Below are 18448 nucleotides of genomic sequence, written 5' to 3' on the forward strand. Positions count from 1 at the left end.
CTACCAGCTGCTCCATCCGGTCAGTGAACCCCAACATGTGGCAGGGGGAAACAGGGGAAAAGGTGAATGGGAGAGCGATTGGTCCTCAAAGGCATCGGGGTTGGTAAGGGGGTTTGAGGAGTGTTGGACGGGTGAGAAGGGGGGTTGAGATTTCTCGTCTTCGCTCTGTGGTTTCCCATGGTCAAATCTTTGCTCAGGTGGGGGCTGTGGTGGATCACTGCCGCACTTTGTTGTGTCTTCCTTTTGTTTCGTTTCATCTTGTCTCATGTCCTTGGCCGAGGGAGCAGATGTGTGGTGCAGAAAGTAAAGTAGGTTAGAGGTGAACAGCTTTACTCCTGGCTTGTTAAGGAATAGTCCATCTGCTTTAAAAAGATGTCTGCGGTCCCAGAAAATTTTAAAATTGTCAATGAACTGCAGAGAATGGTTGTTAGAACATGCGGTTGAAAGCCATCTGTTCAGTGCCAACAGTCTGCTGAATCTCTCAGCTCCTCCTCTGACTGGCGGTATAGGGCCACTGACAAACACCTTCACATTCATGGAGCTGACTGTGTTCAATGGATTCATAAACTCATGATTCAGCACTTCAGACTCTTGCTTTACAACATCATTTGACCCTATATGCAGTATAATGTTCTTCACAGTTGGGTGTGCTGCTACGATATCTGGGATTCTTTGGGCCAAGTCAGACACCATGTCTTTGGGAAAACAGAGTATTTTGGTGTTTTTACTGCTTTTGATATCTTTTACAGCAGAGTCACCCACAATCAGAGTTTGGGGCCCAGTCATTAGCTTTCCCTGTAGCTTTTTACTTTTAGAATTGCTCTCAGTCCTTACCCTGCTGTGTGACGATGAGATGTAATCCAGGTCATGTCCAGGGTCCTGCAGCAGAGGAGCAAATCTGTTCTTCACCTGCACACTCAGTTGTTGGGGAGGCATTTTGTTGCTGATTTTCCCTTTTAGAGCTGTCCACGACTGTGTCCTGCTAAGTACAGGGGTTGAAGAGGCGCTCTGCCTGGGTGGTAATGCAGGCCAGCCGGTCGTATCACAAATCTCAGGGCGCTGTGTCCTGCCCGTTAGTCGTCCTCCCATTTCCCAGGAAAATGATTTACTCTTAGGCTTTGCACCAAAAGAGTTCCAGGGAGGACTACCACTTGTTGATTTGTTACCCATTCCACAGCCCTCCTGTTTGGTTGTAGTCTTGCTGGTGCTAGTTAGCCGTGTGTTAGCATACATACTATACTATGACTTTTTTCGACACACAGACAGAGAAACACACACACTCAGAGGCACACACAGAGACTCATGACAGACACACACACAAAGAAACACACACTCAGAGAGAGACACATACACCAGCTCCCTGTCTACAGGCCTGAATATAAATAGAGAGAAGAATGGTAATGTAATTATGGAATAAGTGTTGTGTGTGTACCGGGGGGGTCATGGTACACACGTTCTACTGTCTGAAACTGCAAGTACCCCCCTCTTCTTTCCTACTATCTGACAGTATTTACCTTCTATGATTATGTTGCTAACATAACCTCTTCCAGTGGGCTTGTTTAGTGATTGCACTGCCTTGAATCTGGAACTTAGTATACTACAATCTTAAAGTGCTTTTGAATTTTGTATAACTTTTGCATTTATTAATCCTTTATTGCTTTGGCAGCATATACTCTTACAGTCTGCTTAGAACTTAATCTCTTTGTATAAGAATCAAGTATTATATAGTAGTATTTATTTTAATCTTCTATATATTTTAGTATGTGTGATATATGCTCTGTGTATCTACTAAAAAGGTTACTGGGGTTTAGAAAGAAGGGGGGAGGGATGTGGGAGAGGCTAGAGGGGGACATGCTCAGCTCTCAGAGAGCAGACAGAGAGTTACAGAGAGAGAGAGAGACCCAGTAGAGAGCTGCTGGATCTCCGAGACCAGGACCAGGACCAGAACAAGAGCGGAATGGAGGAGGAGCAGCAGAAGCCGGAGCAGCGGAGCAACAAGGTCCCCAGAAGAGCAGCAGCAGGCTCGGCCTCTGATAGCAGCGGTGTTCAGGTCAGTGTTAGGACACAACAAGCACACTAAAGACACAAGATGGCCGACTCTCATGGAAACAACATGGGGGGGCTCTATGGCCATTAGCACACATGCTCGCTGTGTTCAGCTCTCAGTCCGTTTGGAGCTTCTAACTGAATCTCTGGGCTTAGTTTAGTTTCTAGTTGATATCTGCTTTGGTTTACATTTGGGCTCCGTTTAGAGGACTCTTGTTAAGTTACTGCTTGTAATGTGTTTCCTCATCAAAATAAAAGCATGCATGTAACAAAGTCACCAGGGGCTTTTATTGTGAAGAATGTATAGGAAATGAAACCGTTTTAGTGCTTTGTGAACACAGCGCTATGAAGATAGTTATGACAATGCTTGACTAATAAATACCAAAGTAGACGACATAAGAGCAGGAATGTGTGAAGAAATAAAACAAGTTAACATGCTAAGGATACACCAAGGCCCTGATTAAAAGACAATCCTAATGTCTTCTGAAATGTGTTTAGGTGGAGAGGGAGAGAGAGGTGAAGGGAGTCAAACAGTCTCTCTCAGAGTAGAAAGGAATGTGGCCATAAAAACAGGGGGTTGCCCCATCAGTTGGTTAGACATCTCTTAACAAGGGGAGGGGTCACAGGGGAACTATATGTTTATAGCTGAAGGAAAGGATCCTGGCCCCAGCCCACCAATAGGGACGAGGTGAAACCCTGGAGTAGAATAGAATATCAAATGTCTGTACTAGGAAGTCTGCTTGGGGAAAGAAGCTGTCTTTGTATCGGCTGGTTTTGGCGAGAAAGCAGCCAGCACACTGCTGTCCAGCCAGCCGCCGAATGGATTTTCTTGCGCTTAAGTAGTGTACTTACGGTACGGGCCCTACGGGGGCTGAAGCCACCCAAAACGCATGTCGTAAACGTTGTGCTGTATTACTACTTTATTATCCCCATGCTAAATATCATGAGTTTTTACTCTACAGTTTATTAAGAAATTAATTCCTAAATCCTCCATATGGTAATGGCCTAACTCAATACTTTTCCCCCTCATATTAATACACTTATAAAAAAATTTCCTTCATAGGTTTGATGATATTTTCAGTTAATTCTTGTTCAGAATGACCAAGACAATATCCTTATTAAAAACTGCCAGTTTTTACTGTATGTTTTTTTTAATAATTTTTTGTTTTAAATCAATTTTTTATTATTTTTTTCATTTCTAACATCAGAACAGACATACACACTCGAACAAGAACAACGACCCTCTCCCACCCCACACGCTCTGCAGTCCCGAGGAAAAGAAAGAAAGAAAATAAAAACATAAATCCCACCTTTCCTAGTCCCTCTCCTCTACGTCTTGTGATGCTGAGGTCATTAGGACTGATACCTGTGCTGCTCCACCTTTCCATAGGTCTATAGTTAATTCTTGCTGTAGAGAGCTCAAGCATAACTATGTCTAGAAAATACACCAACCACTGTTTTACACAGCGCTGAGCTATAATTTTCTTGATTGCTGTTGAGCCGGCTAACCAAACTTTCTTCTGTCTTCCAAGCAGGTGTAATTTAGAGTCGTCATTAAGTAACTAAACAATCAGGTCAGTAGGAATTCGACATCCTATCACATCAGATATTATTGATGTTGTTTATTCCAAAACTCATGCACCTGTTCACACTCCCAGACCATGTGCAGGAAAGTTACAGTTTGTTCAGGGAGTAGGAATGACTTTAGAGACGTATCTCTTCTGAGGTGTCCAATATGTCCTATGCCATATGTTGAGGTGGATCGGCTGGTGATTTGGGTTCTTGGAACAGTGGGAAATGTCCCAAACTGTCTCCCAATTAATTACGTTCCCCTCCGGGCTCAGCTCTTGCTCCCATTTCTTTACTATTGGGATTTCTCCTACGGATAATTGCATCAGTTTAGCATAAATCCTGGACACTAATCCTCTGGCAGGAAAATCAACAAGCCATTTAATGATTGGGTGAGTCTCAAGACTGTTCCCCCATTGTGCTCCATAACATTTTAGGACTGACCTTAAGCGAAGATAAAGGAAAAAGGATGACCTAGGGATCTCAAAGCTAGCTCTCATGTCCTCAAAACTCAATATACTTACACCATAGAATAACTGGTCTAGAGTATAAATACCTCTGTCACGCCACTGCTTACAAGCAAAAGGTTTGTTACCAGACATTAAGTGCATGTTGTGCCAAATTGGGGTGTTTAAATGCCACTTATTGGTGTAGCGTAGTCGCTCCTCCACCTGTTTAAAGTTGATCAATGTGTTGGTGATAATAGGGCCATATATAGGCTAGCATACTCTTTTTTTTTTTGGACACACACCTGTAAAGGCGAGGTCTTGCAGTCTTAGACTTCCAGTGAGGTTTTGCTCGATTTCTCTCTATGAGACTGTAGATGAGGGGTCCATCCACACTCTGAGGGCCCGTAGCTGAAAGGCTTTGTGATACACTTTAAGGTTGGGGAGGGCTAGCCTCACATAATGTGTTTACTCACCACAATTCAATGCTGTTAATACGTCGGGTGTATTTTCGGGAAGACTGGGCAATTTCCTTCAAATATTGCGCTGCATGTTTTGCAAGAGAGGCGTTTCCTGCACTCCTTACTGATGGGACCAGTACACAAACAGACGAAACAAACTCCATTCTTTTTCAGGAAATCAATCTTCTCACTTTGAGCTTTCTTCTCCAGTAGAGTATAAAACTCCCGCATGTGTCCACCCTTGCAGTACAGCCAAGTCTTCTCAGGTCAATATCCAACTTCCTTTAGGTCTTAAGCCAGGTGATTTTGTCCTGCTGCCTTCTTTATTTGCCACCAACATTGGAGCATGCTGTAGGTTTCTAAACACAGGATCTGTTGTGGTTTATACTTGGCGCTCCATAAAACTCACAATATCAACAAACCTAGCTCTCCGGCGATGCCTTTCCTGGATGTCACATGACACCGTACGCCACCTGTCTCTCAGTTTGTAGGGCAATCTTTTAATGAAAGTGATCCTATTGGCGGGAGTATTCAATTCACACTATGCACTATTCTCCATGGGGTTGCAGCATCCACGCAGGAACAGCCTATATGCCTATAAAGCCTTTCCATCTTCAGATTTAATTGTTGGCCATGAATAGACCTTATCTAAATACGCAGAAGCAATCATCTGCTCATTTCCAAAGTATTGTTGCAGTAAAGTCTTTGCCTTTGCATAGCCTGAGCCAGTTGTTGTGGTTTCCCCCTGGTGTACTGTTCCAGAAAATGTCGGCAATCTTCAGCATTGTCAGTCTTTACCTCAACTTCTTGTTCAAAGGACCACATGAAGGCCTGGTACTGTAGAGGGTCCCCATCAAATATTTGGATATCTCTCTTAGGCAGCGATGCAAGACATTGCTGATGCACCAGCATTGCTGTTATCTCATTCTGTTTTTCCATTCTAGACAACATGTGGTCCTGGTCACTGTTAGTGTTAGTGGACAAAGGTGTATGGACATCTCTGTGATGAGCCACTGGAGGCGCTGTAGTACCAGTATTTAGAACTGGGCTCTGTCTCATCAGCTCTGGGGGCCTCTGCTGGAGATAACTGGTATCGTCTGTCCCTTTTCTGTTTTGGTATTCCAAAGTGTAAAACAGCAATTCCAGTTGCTGGTTTTCCTTGTTCATCTTTTCCAAGTTTATGTGGAACAAATGTCTCTGCATCAATGTTAAGAGCTTCAATAGTTTTTCCCTTTTTTTCCTCTCCAAACACAGCAGACACAAACCTGATCAGCAGCAATCAACCGGCCGCAACAACAGCAACACCAAACTTCAACAAGTGGCAGTAACCTGTTCACACTGCGTTTCAGACAAGCCATAACACAGTACAAAACACAGGTTACATACCACTGGTTGGGTGTGGTGGTGTCGGGCCACCACCGTTCTCCGCTAATTGCCGGGCGTCCGTGTGGTTTCCTTCCAGTTTTGTCGTATTTTTGTTGACAAATATAGTCGACAATCTAAGACTTCTTTGTAGCCTCTGAGAGGCTGAATAGAGGAATAACTTGCCAGACGCACTTATTGATCACGGATCCAAATCGATTTATTAGGGATGCATGATATTGGATTTTGGCCGATATTCAATATGCCGATATCTTCAAACTCATTTTGGCCGATATCGATGTATATACTCATTTTCCCCCTGAGATATATATATATATATATACACTTTCATTTTACTAAAGAGAAATCCAAGTACCTTTCCTGTAGTACCTTTACCTTATTACACTCATGTGTTGTAGATAAGGCCATACACAAGACAAACCACATTGGATTCTACCATAAATGTATAACTTTACAAATGTATACAGACATTCCCCCTGATTAATAGGTAAATTATTTCACTTGGAGGAGAATAACTGATACGCCAGTGCCACATTTTATTTTTAAGTTCAGACTTCAAACTTCAGTCCTTAGGAGTAAAATAAATAAAAAGATATTTTCAAATAACTAATTTACATACATACTTGAAGAGGTCTGCCAAATGTTTCCCTGACATAGTAGTTGACATTGTACTAAAACTTACAGTGGTCAAGTTCACAAAACAAGCAGCTGTAGTCCAGACCTCCACTTCAGTCCTTAGGACCCACTTTAAAGTAATCCAACTTAAAACCAAGCTCCACATACTGTCTTGTGAGCTACAGACAGTCCTGTTACAACTCAGTGACAAACAGTGTACTCTGTATTGCAAAGAAATACAAGGACATTTGATCCTTCACTTGAACTTGAGTCGTGCAAACCTTTTCAGTCTAACTAACTAGGCTGACAACTCCTAGGCTTCTGTTCAGCTATTTTTTAATACCAGAGGTAGGTTTTTCTTTACAAAAATAAGTTTAACTAAAATAAACACCGTCCATTCGATTTCTCTTTTCGTCTATCACATCAGAGGCAATGCTAAACAGCCGTTCACTGTCAACACTTGTGCAGTACTCACACAGGTATTTGCGTGCAGCAGGAATGAGTGAAGTGAAACAGGCCTGGTTGTGTTTCCAGGACTCCAAAGGACTGTCGTTCCTGGGAATTGTGGGTTTGGCCAGGTATGAGATGACCTGTGAAGTAACAGAATACCAAAATATTTACTTTTTTTGTTTTTTTACTTTATGCTTTTTAGGCATTAACAGAGCACCAATGTTTTTTTTTTTTCCAGAAATCAAATGATTTATTAGTTGCACGTTTTTTTTAAAACACAGGCTGAATTATGATAAATAGGCTATTATCTATGTTATGACATTGCAGAATAATAATCAAGAAAGTTGCATTATTAAATAGGATGCTTTTGAGTCCTAAAGTGAAATATAAAAAAAAATAACCTACATTTGTGCATGTTTGATGCTTACCTGTGACACGGCCTCGGTCTTGTCTTGCTCCTCAAACATGACATTCTCCTCCAGAAATTCTTCATACATATCCAGCAGTGATCCTGTTAGGGTCCTCTTCTCTGGGGGATCCTCTGTACTCATGTCATCTAAAACTTCGAGCAACAGGCGCAAACTACGATGCACTCCTCTTTTTTTTCCTCGTCATAGTACTGGTCTTTGTAGCGCGCATCAATCATGGTTGCAACAGAATATAGTGCTTCACAATGCATGCCGTTGAAGCAATGATTGGCGGCTTCCAGCAGGGTAGTTTTGGTGGTCTGCACGCCTCTGTCCGTGTCACTCAGCCGCAACCGCGGGGATGACATCAGCAGCAGAGGCCTCTACAGAACTTATATCTCTGGTCAGCTGCTCAAAGGGGGCGAGAAGTGTGATCATATTTTCCCCCAATTCCCCACTGATTTGCCGTCAAAGTAGCTGGAAACTCAAAATCACCTCGAAATCAACGGCATAAGCACCTAGTGCCCTCTTCTGCTCGACCAAGCTTTGCATCATATAAAAATTTTAATTCCATCTGGTAGCTCTTTCTGTACATCCTCCAGTCGACTGTATGCCAGCTGAGAGTGCTTGAAATGTCCAACTATTCTCCTTCCCACGGCCACAACATCCGCCACGCTGCAGTGAGACAGGACACCTTCATGCAAGAGGTCAAAGTCTGTTTGCAGCCTTAGACGTTCTCTGTAGAGGATAGGGTCTGGGCTGGCCGCATGTTTGTCATCAATGTCCTTAATTTTCCATAGTGAGTCCGCCGTTTGGGACATTTTAACTCTTGTTAAATTAGAAACAAAGGAGATAAGCTGTCCTCTGATATAGGCGTTAGAAGCCTCCCATAGTACGCCTCTGTTTGTGTCCGGCAGGTCATTCAGCTCAAAGACTAGAGTGATTTGGGAGTGTAGGAATTGCTTATAGTGATCCTTCGCTAGTAGAGTCTTGAGTGAAAAACGTGACCAACCCAGCCCCTTTTCAGCCGTGTAACCTGTGTTTTCAAAGGTGGGTCTCTTGGAAAAACTTTTTGTCACCTCTGAGCTGTTGTAAGTAGGCCAAAATCTTGTCGCTCTTAGTGGGGCCACCTACTCCCCTAACATTCCATTAAATAAATCTAATTGCATTGTTCGTGCTGATCATACCTTCCTGTCATCACGTGAGTAGACGAAGCGACGTCTGGTAATGGGAGGTGAGAGGGAGGGCGGTGTGAAGGAGTTGGAGAGAGAGAGAGAGAGAGAGCATGAACAAAAGAAAACAGACACAACCACATATATACACACATAGGACAGGCAGGATTAGGCATCATGTGAGCATTGAGCAGACCTGCGTCCCCTGACCTGATATCCCCAGTAACTAATTGAACCTTGAGTGTCCATTGCACAGCGATGTGCTATCCACACATCTAAATGGGTTCCAAGTGTTCCCAAACTCCCAGAACAACAGATCAGTCCAATACCAGAACATAACGGTACAAAAAAGCCATCAGATTGACAGCATAATGTGCATAAGGAACAGCATTCAGGGTCTCAAGAGCATCAAGGAAAGAAGAAATAATAATAAAAAAGAAAATAGAGGTACTGTTATATGGGCAGTTATAACAATAAAAGTAAAGACAATGTGAAAAAGCAGAAGGACAAGATTGCAGTACTGACAAGGCATAACATGAGTCAGCAGCTCGTAATAAAAGAAAAGTTAGCGTGAGAGAGTTTATTGAAATATCCCCGAGAGTGCAGATTCACAAAACGTTTGTCCTTACGTTGCTGCTTGAACTTTGAACAGGAGACGCATAGCTAAACTCTTATCAAACAAAACCATTGCAGAAATATGTTGCTACACCGCAGCCTTGACTATGTGAGGCCTACGGCGGCCCCGTTGAAACCGGGCAGAGAGTCAGTTTAGCTCTGAACGCCATCCACGTCAGCTAAGGCAAGTAAAGTCGTCAAAGTATAGAAGGTGAATACACAAACAGACATAAGAGAAACTTGAGGTAACATTAGCAGCCTGCAGCTAAAAATCTAGGAGTGGTCTTACCAGATCAGTACATAGCAAAGCAGGGTCCTAGCATGTCCTCGCTGTCCGGTTGCTAACAGTGGCCTGTTGCCGAGAGCCATCAAGCTAAATTAGCCCCGGGGTTATCAGAAACCAGCTATCTTGGCAGCTTTACCGTAGCCACTAGGTTGTCAGGCAAGATCAGTCCTCAGTGGGTCCCACGTTGCGTCGGCGCTGATAAGAGATGAAGTCCTGAACAGCCTCAGGTTGTAGAGCTCTTTCTTCATGTTGCGGTATGCACAGCTTTGCTCGACTATTTTGGGAGAGTAGCCTTATCCTAAAAGATGTGGATCTGGGAGCCTTTGTATTTCACCTTGCCCCACTGCCTTATATCCTCACGCACAACCAACTCCCAGATCTGAAATCTGTGGGAACGCATCACAACAGCCAGAAGCATTCTCGCCAGGGCCTGGTTTTGGAGCTAGTGTTGAGGGGAAAAAATGTGTCAGCTGAGCACCTTCAATGTTCTCGGGGAGGCCAACTATCCTTACAGTATGTTGTTTTGCGCAGTTTCTTTTTTCCAGATCGATAAATTTGGCTTGTAGCCTGGCGTTCACCTCAAACACCGTAGCTAACTTAGCTTCCACGGTTTTCATGTCCTGGCTTGTGGTGTTAGCGAATGTCTCCAAAGATTGAAAGACACTGTTGGTGATCCAATATAGTAGTCTGGATGTTGTCTAACCTCGCTTCGAGTTCTGAGAACGCCATGCCGAATTAATTCTGGAAAAAGTTTTGAATTCAGTCAAGAGCGAAATTTTGTATTCGGCTAGCATAGCCGAAGGCGTGGATATCGCAGCACCCAACTTCGCTGCTGATCACTGGAAGTCTCTACTCAGAGCTCATGTGGAACTACTCTCCCTCTGTAGCTGTATAGCTGGACCACCAATCACAGAGCTGAAAGCATAACATCTTCTTCCTAGCAACAGCAGAGGCAGCAAAAGGTGGACAATTCATTTAACCCTTCACATTCCAACACAAACTGACCAGGCAGCATTGAAGGGTTGATTTCCTCAAAACACTTTTTTAGATGTTTGTCAAATAATACAATGACAAAATATAATTACAACTGATGACTTTTTAAATAAGATTTTTTTAGAATATCAACAAATTGTTGTAAAGGTGCATACTTTTACATATGTTAGCATGTTAGCATATATAAGCATGTGTTAGCATGGATTGGCATGTTGGCACATGAAAACATCTTATGTAAGTATGTTTTCATGTGTATCGCTCCACCATTGCATCTAACTCTCTGTCTGTTTCTATAGAAACGGAGAGGAAGAGGGGGACTCGGATATCACAGCTGTCAGCACTGTGGCAAGTCCTTCAGAAGATCTGGAAGTTTAAAGATTCATCAGAGAGTTCACACTGGAGAGAAACCATACAGCTGTGACCAATGTGGAGCAGCTTTCACACAGTTAGAAACCTTAAAATCCCACCGACGTGTTCACACTGGAGAGAAGCCGTTCTGGTGTGAACAATGTGGGAAAACATTTTCTCACAGTAGTAGCCTTAAAGTCCACCAACGCATTCACACTGGAGATAAACCGTACAGCTGTGAACTATGTGGGGCAACATTCACCGTTCAAAGTTCCCTAAAGTCCCACCGACGTGTTCACACTGGAGAGAAGCCGTTCTGGTGTGAACAATGTGGGAAAACATTTTCTCACAGTAGTAGCCTTAAAGTCCACCAACGCATTCACACTGGAGATAAACCGTACAGTTGTGAACAATGCGGGGCAGCTTTCTCACGGTCATCTCACCTAAAGACCCACCAACATGTACACACTGGTGAGAAGCTGTTCTGGTGTGAACAATGTGGGAAAATGTTTTGCCAGAGTGGTGGCCTTAAAAGACACCAACGCATTCACACTGGAGATAAACCGTACAGCTGTGACCAATGCGGAGCAGCTTTCACACAGTTAGAAACCTTAAAATCCCACCGACGCATTCACACTGGAGAGAAGCCGTTCTGGTGTGAACAATGTGGGAAAACATTTTCTCACAGTAGTAGCCTTAAAGTCCACCAACGCATTCACACTGGAGATAAACCGTACAGCTGTGAACTATGTGAGGCAGCTTTCACAACGTTAGAAAACTTAAAATCCCACCGACGTGTTCATACTAGAGAGAAGCCGTTCTGGTGTGAACAATGTGGGAAAACTTTTTCTCAGAGTGGTAACCTTAAAGTCCATCAACGCATTCACACTGGAGAGAAGCCGTACAGCTGTGAACAATGCAGAGCAACTTTCTCAGAGTTAGGCAGCTTAAAATCCCACCGACGTGTTCACACTGGAGAGAAGCCATTCTGGTGTGAACAATGTGGGAAAACTTTTTCTCACAGTAGTAGCATTAAAAAACACCAACGCATTCACACTGGAGATAAACCGTACAGCTGTGAACAATGTGAGGCAGCTTTCACAACGTTCGAAAACTTAAAATCCCACCGACGTGTTCACACTGGAGAGAAGCCGTTCTGGTGTGAACAATGTGGGAAAACCTTTTCTCAGAGTAGTAACCTTAAAAAACACCAACGCATTCACACTGCCTCCTCTTGAACATGTTCTAAAGCCAAGCTGTTGTTAGAGAGGAGAGAGGGAACAAATAGTGTGAGTCAAGACGCTGTTTACTACCCTGATAACAAAAGAGAGCAGTCAAGTCAAATTTATTTCATCCATAAAAATGGAAATGACAGTGCTCATACCCCTTACCCCATACGCCTTAATGCCCATAAAAAATAGAGCATAAATACAATTAAAATAAATACAATATATCATACAATACATAAATGCAGTGTAAAAAAGTACAAAAATATATGTTTAAAGTGCTTGTTGTGCTGTCTGATAGTCTGAGGTATAAAAGAGAGAGCATACCGCTTAGTTTGTGTCACAGGAGGCCTTAAGGTGATTATATACTGGACGCAGCCCAGCTGGCGCGTACAAATGTGACGTCATGAGATCGCCATGACTATTTATACCTGCGCTGGTGGTGGCGACACTAGTTGCAGTCTTCTCCTGAACAGTGGTGGTGCTAGTGAGCAAAGGCTAGCAACGCTGCTCTTTCTACGGACTAGAAGAAGAAGAAAAAGGTAAACAACAGCAGAACTGGCAGCAGCATTGCTGTCAATGCTTCGATCTGATTCAATGACCTACTTCGTCGGATCAAGCCTTTCATTCACCATAACAGAACTCATCTTAACCCGGCAAGTTTACCAGAGAGACCTGCAGTCATTCTGAGAGTCCTGGCATCACGTTGTCGGCGAACTCATCCAGGCCTCCTGTTTCCTCTTTGTCGCACGCCGCTGAAAAAAAAAAAGATGTGCACGACCTCGGCGCGCGCTCCATAAATCGGACACGCCGGCCGGATATTACATCATTTTGACGTCACAATGTCGCCTGCTACGTTGGATGCGTCAACTGTAAAAATGCCTTTAGTCTACCACTACGTTCCATAACTCTGCCAGTCTGATTACCATGCAGAGGGTGACCCAGGTCTCTCGTTATTTTCTGTGTCATTTTTACCAGACGGTCGTTATATACTTGATCCACTGTATTTAACTCTCCCACTATTTTTTAACTTTAACTTTGGAGTTTAGCTTAACAAATTGAGACCTGTTCTCTAAGAAATTTAGAATGAAAGAAATAAAAACACTTGGAACCTTCATCATCAAAAGCTTATTTACTATGATGTGTGGTTGCATAGTATTGAACGCTGAGCTAAAATCATAGTACAGGATTCTCACACACTGTCCCCATGCATCCAGGTGAGCATAGACACTGTCCAGTTTACAGACAATAGCATCCTCTGCCCCTCTCCATTTCTGATAAGCAAATTGGGGTCAAGATACTGCTCCACATGAGGCTTCAGACTATTTAACACAATTTTCTCACATTCCTTCATAGCTATGGAGGTTAGAGCCACTGGTCTTAGATCATTCATACACTCAACGGTTGTCTTTTTAGGTACTGGTATAATGCAAGATTGGTTCCATAAATCCGGTAACACTTTATGAGAGAAACAATAATTAAAAATACTTGAAAAAATGCTTGCTAACACTTTTGGAGACAGTCCATCTGGACCTGTTGCTTTGGTGGCTTTCAGCCTTGTAAACATACCATAATACCTCCTTATTGTTTGTTTGCAGGGTATAGTTATCATCCTCTGGGCTGCCAATCATTTCCATTTCCTTTCCGTCTATGTCTTTCCTCCGAGAAGTCTATTTTGTCAGATCTATTATAGAAACGATTTAGGTTGTTAGCATATTCCCTTGTGCCATTTAACTGGATTTTGCTTACCTTCCCTTTCCCTGCATATCCACTCATTAACCACATTCCTTTCCAGACTTTCTTCATGTCATTCTCTTTAAAATAATTTTCTATTTCTCATTTATACCGATATTTCTCTTTATTTATTTCCCTTTTAAGTTCTTTATGGATCTTTTTTAGAGTATCCTAGCCTCCCCTAGCAAAGGACTTCCTTTTGTCATTAATTAACCTTTAAATTTCAGCATCCATCCAGGGTTTACAATTTGCATATACTTTAAACTGCTTTTCCTGTACAACCACATCATGGCAAAAATGTATATACACAGACGAACAAGCCCAAAGTAGCCGAGGTCCAGGACCACTTGCAGGCACTAACCTGCTTGATAAATATAGAAGAAAAACAACGTGTGGAATTTGTCAGAGAACGTAACTTTGGGTCAAAAAGAGCATGTAAAGATGACAAGTGAAAATCAGTGCAGTGAAAAACACGATGAGTGTAACATAACAGTTGTTTTCCAAGGAATCAGATGATGAGATATTCATGGTTGAAGCTTGTAGAAGAAAATTATTTACTAGTTTTAGTCTCATTTTATCCTAATATCCTCTTTCTGGTCACTGATTAAGTTGATCATATTTTACCTGATTCATTAAAACATTTTATCTTGTGTCGTGTAATTAAATGTTATTAACAATCAAAAAAAAACATCAAGAGATGGAATTGTTTTTGGATATATGACTGTAATCATTTATATTTTACTTTATTACTTCATGTATTCATGTGTTTTGTTGAAGAATATTGTGAGTTGGGTTGATATATTTTTACATTTTTTCCTCTTATTTTGTTGAAGCTGGTCATGTTGGTTCATACGTGTGTGATCACTTGAAGAATAGTAATGTAGACTCACTGTAATCTGAACACTTAATATTACCCTGCAAACTATCAATAAATACTTTTTTGACAAACTATACTATGACTTTTTTGAACATACTAGGACATTTTACGAGTTGTATTACTTTTTTCGACATTCTATAGTATGACTTTGTATGACTGTTTTGACATACTATAATATGACTTTACTGTTTTGACATACTATACTATACCTTTTTTGACTTTTTTTCAACATACTATACTATGACTTTTTTTGACAAAATTCGAGGAAATCGTGCCAGGGGAGGCTTGGACCCCGTCATACCTGCTGGCAGTTGTAGTTCTTTTAAACACGTTTTGATATGTTCAAGTTCAAGTAATCTAAGTAAGAAAAATATGAAGATGCTTTTAGTAATCCCCAAGGGGAAATAACACTCTCTCACTGTCATTAAAGCTGTGGTACCATGCTTAAACTTATTCATTAAATTATTACCGTAAGTGCAAGTTAAGTTCATTCATACACCACATTTAAACACAGCTTAAGATGACCAAGTGCTATAAAAGAACTTTAAAATGAAATTAAAAAGTACAACATACAAATATTTTTGCCAACAATAACTGATATGGGACAAAGCACACAATATATAAAAGACAACAGACTGAAAAATGAATAAAAACGTGTCTTTTACTACTGTTATTACTGAGCTAACGCTAGCTTGTCATGCTAGTCAGCTGGATAACGAGTAAACAGCAGCACCAGAAGAGCTCCTGGAGGGACAGTACGTTCCTCCCTTCAGACCGGAACAGAAGGAGGATAGTGTAGTGACTTTACCCTGCTGTTGAACTCCCTTCCTCCTCATCAAGGACTCCAACATGGTTACGTTTTAGGTGCTGACTCATCACCGTGGTGCGCCTGTGCCATGCCGTCACTTCTATCTTGCATTTAACACGTTTTCGATGTATTTAGTGTGAAATGCTCCCACACCTTGGATGAGTTCGGTCGTACTGATTTCTCTGCCTCCGCCGTGTGTTTTAGAACAACGTTACGGGTCTCTCCGTATTTCCTCTACCCCCGCTCTGCTCTTTTTTCTTTTCTTTCGCTCCGCGCTGCTCCGCTCCGCGCTCAACTACATGTTTAATTTTTCATCTCCATGACTGAGTGGAGTGTCGTGTGACACAACGAATCAATAATGAAATTCGTTGTCAACTTTTTTAATAATCAAAATGTATTGATTTTATCGATTCGTTGTTGCAGCCCTAACTTTTATATTAACTTAAAGGTTAAAGGTGCAATATGTAATATATTTACTCTATTTAATCCAAAATGACCACAATATGTAATCAGATTTTAAAGAAATATACTAAGCTGAAACACTGTTTTCTCCTTTGAAATGTCCGTTAGGTGACCACATGTGTGTCTGTGTTTTGGTCTGTGTGTTGGTATCAACTGCCCATTCTGACAGCTGGGCCCGGTTGCCAGATAAACCTGTAGAAACACAAACCCAGCTCGCTACAGCTGGAACGGAGATAGATTCAACTCAATCTAAAAACCCTCGACATGTTTCTAACAGTGGCATGACGGAACAAAACTGTGGGTAAATATTAGAGATGTATACATGTATGTTTACAACATGTAGCCTGTTCAGCGGCCGTAGCAGACAAACGCTAGCTGTCAGTGTTACAAATTAGACCTTTAAACTTTTTTGAGTTTTCATAATTTACTAGGAATTTTTAATTCCTCATTCATATCCTCTTGTGTTGTGTAACTGAATGTTATTAACAGAGTATACATCAAGAGACTGAATAGTTGTTGGGTATATGACTGTTATAATTTATATTTGACTTTATTACTTCATGTAGTTATGTGTTTTGATGAAGAATATAGTGAGTTGGGTTTCTTTCTTTGATTGTTTTCTCTTATTATGTTGAAGTTGGTCACGTTGGTTCATACATGTGGTCAGTTGAAGAGCAGTAACATAGACTCACTGTGACACTTGTTTTTCCCCTCAAACTATAAATAAATACTTTTAATTTCATGGTCAATATTTATGTATGTGTCAACCTTTTCTCCTCATTTGACTCCAACCAACTTTCAGTTTCCAGAGCCAATGGTTTATGAGAAATAGACGTGTTTCCGATGTGAGCCTATGAGTGTTGAGAAAATGGTGAGGGGCAGGTCTTCAGCCAGGACGACAGGAAGAAGGAAAAGACTGAAGATCACAAAGTCCTGGTTTTAAAACATGATCACTAATCATCAAAATGACGAAGTTCTGGAAGAACAAACGGAGACAGAGGTTTGGAAACAGTCAGTGTCAACTTCCAAATATATAATTAAATACTAAAAGTGTTAGGAAAGAAAAACCATGATGTTATATACAAGTCTGAAATAAAAGGCCTAACAGGACCAGCTGTTCCCCCTCCCTTTTTGTTCTTTTTTGTTATATTGTCATATATATTCTTTAAGGTAGGCTACACATCAGTGTCTTTAAAAAAAAAAAAACACCGCAGGTGACACGGTACACGGTGTAATGTACCGACCATCAGTGTCCCCTTTGCCCAACTTCAATATACAAGCCCCGGTGTAGGCCAAAGGTGTTACAGCACATGGAGGTGCATGTAAAGAATGTCATTCCACATGAAGGCTAGTTCCCTCCATCAGCTTTGTGCTATGCCATTATCAGCTGTTTGTTTGTAAGGACTGCTACTTAGTAAGCTTCCCAATAGTAACTTTACATAAAAATGTGTAACAAAGCCAAAATCATACAGATACATACAGATCAAATTACTACCTTTCTATTCTTTCTACTCTCTAACATGTCAACATGGCACTTTCTAAAGCCACGTGGCGTGTTATCTGGACGCATTTTGAGCTCTCCACGTGTATGTCAACGCTGTATACAGCGGACGGCAGTCTGCAACATCACAGCGTAGACATACACGCCTCTTTCTAAAGCCACGTGGCGTGTTATCGCGAGACTACGTGTTATCGCGAGACTACGGTTGGGTTTAGGAAACGTCACTCAGGCTTAGGAAAAGAACAAATGTGGAAAGGAATCACATGAAGCATAGTGTTCAATTTGATAATCCTAAAATTTTGTAATACTGGTGTGACTAATTGGCTGTCATGTGCAGAGTGGGGGGGGGGGGGCACTATGGGTGCAGAGTGGGGGGGTGGGTACTATGGGTGCCTGAGCACCTGCCCTTTTGCCTACGAACGTCCAAATTGCCCTTTTCAGTGGCCATTTAAATTATCAATGCTTCGTTAATTTACATATGAACATTTAAAAATGAATGTGTGAATCAATTTTCCGAGAATAAAAATTGTTTAAAATGAATAATATAGAAGTAAAGTTGGTAGCCTGGTCTACCTGCGCTGCTGCCGGTAGGTGATGTCATAGGCTATCAACGTGACCTTTCACATTAGCTGATGTCGAGAAATAAACTGTAACATTTATTTCCTTTTGTAATGTCATTTTGAAGTATATGTTTGCCAGCAAAAGCTTTTCAACGAGCATCATTTTAAATTGAAGTGACCGGTGAAAGTGGCTACCACTCGGTATCTTTTCTATACCAGCTAGCAGCTGGGCAGCTAACCTGGGAAAGCTTTTGAAATAGCTAAGGGAAAGCATGCATCATTATATTGGATCATGTATTCTCTGTCTGTCTGCGATGCGTCTCCTCGTCAGCAGAGCTACTACTACGATACGATACGATACGATACGATACAACTTTATTGTCAGCCAAAGGCTAAAATTCTTTGTACATCCCTGGGTAGCTTGTTTAAAATGAGCACGTAGACATACATCCAAAACAGTGAATGACATACACATACATCCAAATGAGG

The 18448-nt window shown here is 41.7% G+C and overlaps 1 protein-coding gene across 1 annotated transcript; it reads left to right on the plus strand.

The window, feature by feature from the left end:
- The first annotated feature begins 1904 nt into the window (after nt 1-1904).
- LOC114562964 (zinc finger protein 235-like) lies at nt 1905-12567 on the plus strand. Its single transcript, XM_028589681.1, has 2 exons — nt 1905-2050; nt 10740-12567. The coding sequence occupies exons 1-2, from the start codon at nt 1958-1960 to the stop codon at nt 12027-12029; spliced, it is 1383 nt and encodes a 460-aa protein (XP_028445482.1). The 5' UTR covers nt 1905-1957; the 3' UTR covers nt 12030-12567.
- Nucleotides 12568-18448: the final 5881 nt, after the last annotated feature.

Source organism: Perca flavescens, chromosome 10 (genome assembly GCF_004354835.1).
Source record: "Perca flavescens isolate YP-PL-M2 chromosome 10, PFLA_1.0, whole genome shotgun sequence".
NCBI lineage: Eukaryota > Metazoa > Chordata > Actinopteri > Perciformes > Percidae > Perca > Perca flavescens.

Bases quoted from the DNA above. Each gene is read 5' to 3' on its own strand.
- LOC114562964 (XM_028589681.1), top strand. From the start codon at position 1,958: ATGGAGGAGGAGCAGCAGAAGCCGGAGCAGCGGAGCAACAAGGTCCCC. The intron at 2,051-10,739 runs GTCAGTGTTAGG...CTGTTTCTATAG, and splicing joins CTGATAGCAGCGGTGTTCAG to AAACGGAGAGGAAGAGGGGG.